This window comes from Adiantum capillus-veneris, chromosome 13 (genome assembly GCF_014529385.1).
Source record: "Adiantum capillus-veneris isolate H3 chromosome 13, ASM1452938v2, whole genome shotgun sequence".
Classification (NCBI taxonomy): Eukaryota; Viridiplantae; Streptophyta; class Polypodiopsida; order Polypodiales; family Pteridaceae; genus Adiantum; species Adiantum capillus-veneris.
Genome location: NC_140943.1, coordinates 98,950,019 through 98,954,452, shown reverse-complemented (window position 1 = coordinate 98,954,452; position 4,434 = coordinate 98,950,019). Strand labels below are relative to the sequence as shown.

At 46.7% G+C, this 4,434-nt stretch overlaps 1 protein-coding gene across 1 annotated transcript; it reads left to right on the top strand.

Moving 5' to 3' along the window:
- Window positions 1-561: 561 nt before the first annotated feature.
- LOC147444511 (uncharacterized) lies at window positions 562-4,015 on the top strand. The gene is made up of 4 exons (XM_086527103.1): window positions 562-1,770; window positions 2,032-3,496; window positions 3,581-3,691; window positions 3,843-4,015. The coding sequence occupies exons 1-4, from the start codon at window positions 646-648 to the stop codon at window positions 3,947-3,949; spliced, it is 2,808 nt and encodes a 935-aa protein (XP_086383229.1). The 5' UTR covers window positions 562-645; the 3' UTR covers window positions 3,950-4,015.
- The last annotated feature ends 419 nt before the right edge of the window (window positions 4,016-4,434 follow it).

Here is a 4,434-nt window from a genome sequence, read left to right as displayed (position 1 = left end):
TTGACCTATTCCATGGAGGTAAGAATTTAGGTAGTCCTGCACTCCTCGTCAGCACTCAGATCGTGAGATATTAATGTATGGCAGACAAGGAACCACCGTGTTTTTGAAGGAGGTTTTGAGGTGGCAAGCTTCGCAGAAATTATACAAGAAAGCAAAGTGCTAATATGGACGGACACTTGGGCGCAAGCAACACTCAGAGGATTGGTCTAGGACTAGTTGTGCCTTGTTGTCAATAGACGGAATGCCTAGGTTGGGGACAAATCTTGGCCATTGGTAAATAAAAGATCTCAGAATGACAAGATTATGGACCTTGTGTATCAAGGATGAGAGGGCGGGTTGGTGGGGGTGGCTGCCCTGATAGCCGATGTAATTATGGTGCCTAGATGTTGTCATGGCTTAACATGAGCATGACAAGACCTTGTAATTTTTTGGGCTGTTCAATTTAATTCACTCACAATTGTGAGTTTTGCAAAAAAAAAAAAGAGTTCTATGATCATCCCATGTCGTCGTCCGGCCGCCCCCCGCCGACCAGCCGGCCGCCCGCTCCTTTCTTGTGCCGCCATAGACATATCGTGCAACCTGCCCGCCAAAGGCCTCCGGACCCCCTCTGAGGTTCCCCCCTCCCGTGCGTCCTCTCGTTGAGACATGCGCTCCACAACAAGAAGGCGGAAGTCGAGGAAACGAAAACCCTCTTCGCGCAGGAAGTCTTCTTCAAGGAAGAGATCTCGCAGATGTGTCTCTGCAAATGTGCCGTCTCCTGATGAAGACTATGTCCTAGAGAGTGACGGCGATGAAAGCAGCTCTGACTCCGATGAAAGTTCTGCTGATGGGGGCACAGAGGAGGAGGAAGAAGAAGAAGAAGTAGTAGAAGAAGAGATGCAAATTGATACCAGGAATGAGACAGGGAGTTTTGATGCTCGACTAGGTGCAAGCAGGCCACGTCAACGGTGTAGGCGCCGTAAACCTTATTCTTCAGATGAGGAATTCAATGTGGATTTAGAAAGGGACTCGAATGATGATGGGTCTGCTGGTGACGGTCCTTCATATCCTCGATCTGCTCGGGCCCGGCGTGATCGCATCAGAAATCCTGTTACTGGTAATGACACCGATGTGGATGCGAAACAGAATGGTTTTCAAGCATCTGGCCCTGCTAGGGTACGTCATAAGCGTCGTAAGCAAGACTCTTCAGATGAAGATTTTGAGATGACCGCAGAAGAAGGTTTGAGTAATGGTAGCTGGGCTAACGAGGGTGCTGTTGCAAAACGACCCATTACTAGGGCCATCGAAGCAGGCCCTTCTGATTCTTGTACCGGAGCCCTGGTTTCTTATCCTGTCCAGCTTAAAGGGAGAAGTGCTAATTCTGATGCCCTACCAACAGCGAACTCAAGAACAGGGGAGCCATCCTGTTCTAATAGCAGCTCCTCATCAGCTAGAGAGGCGAACGCTATGGACAAAGACACAGCTGCTAATAAGAGAAAAGGTAAAGTAAAGGTTTTAGAAGGAGAAGAGGCCACAGGTACGTTTTTGGCTGCAGGTGCTGATGTGGCAATGGCAGCCGTGGTTTGTGGTATCTGTTTGAGTGAGACTGCTGCAATAGAAAGGGGTAAGCTTGACTGCTGCGATCACTTTTTCTGTTTTGGATGCATCATGGAGTGGGCAAAGGTGGAGTCAAGATGCCCAATGTGCAAACAACGTTTTGCTACTGTTGCCAAGGCTGGCAGTGGAGTATCCAAGCGCACAAGGACTGTCCGGGTCCCCTTGCGAGATCAGGTAAACCTTTTCTTATTTGGGGTGCTCTTTGTTCCTTTGGGTTGTTGCACACATGAGTGCAATCATGTTGGATTGCATAAACATTGGCAAAAAATTATCAGTGTAAATTTCGTGCACGTTGAAACTTGAGGCTCAGTATATGCAGTCTTGCCTCTTTTTCATTTTTCAATCGACATTGATAGAGGAACGCCTTAAAACGTGTAGTTTTCTGGATTTTTAGGGATTGTCAGCTTGGTGGGGGGCTAATGTGCTTATTTTCAGGTTTACGTTCCTCCTGAGGATGATCTGCCATTTGAAGACCCTTATGCAGATGTAATTTGCATGGAGTGCCATGGGATAGGGGATGAGGGGCTTCTTTTGTTGTGCGACCGTTGCGACTCTGCTGCGCATACTTTTTGTGTCGGCCTCGGCAGGTCTGTACCTCGGGGGGATTGGTACTGTAGAGATTGCCAGGCCCTGGTAGGAGAGAATTCAGGTAGTGAAAGTGAGGCGGAGGAGCTTGTTCTGGATTCAGATAGCGATGAAGAAGATGAAGAGTTTCTTTTAAGATCCATTGTTGCGTCTGAAAGCCAGCCTAGAAGGCAAAGAAGGGTGCAAAGGGTGCCAGTTTCTACATCATGGGCACCTGCACGACCAAGGAGAAGGTTGGGAGCAGCTGGAAGGAGAATCTGGCGTCGCTTAGTATCAAGAAGCAGGAGAGGCAGGGGTGTAGCTACTGCCCCGCAACTCTCCCAATCAGCAAGAGCATTTCTTTCAAGCATAAGGCCAGAACTAAATCCAGTTGCAAATGTCTCAGAGGTATCACAATCTGGCTCGGCTAGAACAGTCCCTCAGCAACGCCGATTGCAGGAGAGGATAATCGCAATGCGCAATAACTGGGGAAGGATACAGAATGGTGATGTGCAGTTTGATGCCTTAAGAACACAATCAGTAGGTTCTGTTCGGCCACCCAGTGGACCTGCTATGCCTACATCAGGAACTGGCTTAGCTGTGGACAACAGAGTAGATGTGGATCCTGCCGAGACCACATCACAGGGTGACAGAGACCTGAAACGAGCATGGCGGATGATGGGTCAGGCTATAAATCTCTCAGCTGGGACAAGTAGCAGTGGAATGCATCAGCAAAGGTCAATCTTGTCCCATCATGCTCCGACATCGCCATGTCCGTTACAGAGTCCTCAACTGGCAGCAAGTCCTATTGCTAGGACGAGTTTTCTTCCTACAGAAAGGAAGAATATCGATAAACCCACCCATGTTGCATCCTCTCGACCCTCTGAAAGCAGTGATGCTGGGACTAAGAGGGGACTCAAGGAACAACTTGAAGCGCCGTCAGGGCGTGGAAAAGGGTTGATAGGTCAGCCAGTTCTGATGGATGAAGAGAGGAAACAAGATCACTCCAGCACGATGGCTCCTACTAAAGAGTCTTGTAGAACGTCAGAGTCAACTGGTGGGAAAATCTCAGCTGATGCTGTTAACATTGGGAACCATGGAGAGAAGACAGATTTCAGTGAAGGAATGGAGCCTCAAGTGGTCAAATTAGAAAGGAATGGTTCGGTAAGGACATACAGCCTTACAGGAAATGGAACTGACAAGAATTCTGTTGCTCATCCCAAGGAAAGCAATGGCACCAAGTCCTGCTTTTCAGCCCCACATGAAGACCTGAAAGTTCACCTTATAGAGCTAGTCAAGAAGCAGACTTGGCCTGTATATCTTGCAGAGCGATTGGGTATGCCCCAAGACAATCTCATATTATATGCCATATTGATTCTTTTGACTTGCTGTAGCACTAATACTTTTCCTCCTGTTTCAGACAAGGAACAATTTAAACGGATTGCAAGAGCTGCGGTGCATTCATTGCTTGCTGTATGTGACTCAAGCAATAACTCTCTGAGTTCATCCTGTCGTCATCTCGAGGACCATGGTAAGGACCCTATAGTCAATTGCTGTACTAAGTGTCTTCAACAACATGTGGAAAATGCAGTGAGGACTGCTAAGGACAAGATTGTACCACAATAGACTCTGATAATTCTTTAACGTTTGTGAATGCTTTGATGTGAGAATTGTATGAATAGTCAATTGCTCTGCAAGGCGGGAAAGGTTTCTCCATGCTTTTGATGAGCAGGAGTTTGTGAATTACGAGCATGCTGAAGGTCATTTACTTCTGATGTTTGTTGCATGAAAGGTTTGTCCTTGTGGTTAAAGCTGTGGAGAGAAAAGTGGGAGTTACGGCTCAACATGAGTTAAATCTGTCAAACCTTTCTAAAGTGGTAAAATGTCATGTTAACACAACCATTTCCTTTGTGGCTTTCTCCCTCCCATCTTGATTTTAGCCCGAAGTTGTTTTTTTTCCTTTTTGGATTTTTTGCTCCCTGGAACAATTGTTTTTTTCTTTTCTTTGGGCGGGGGGGCGCTGCTGCTGCTTTGTTAAGCTCTTTTTTGTTTTGGCATTCTGGGGCATCTCTATCAAGTCTCAAAGGCCATAACTAGAGTCTTTCCATTGAGATATTATAGCCTAGGTCTTGACTTTTTGTGTTTCGAAGAAATGAATTGGTAAACTTAAGTTTATTCAAGCCCCGTCGTGAGTTAGAATGGATGCTTGGTTGATGATGGCTTCAAAACATCTTTTTAGATTTTTGGAAGTTCCATTTCTGCTGAGTTCATGTT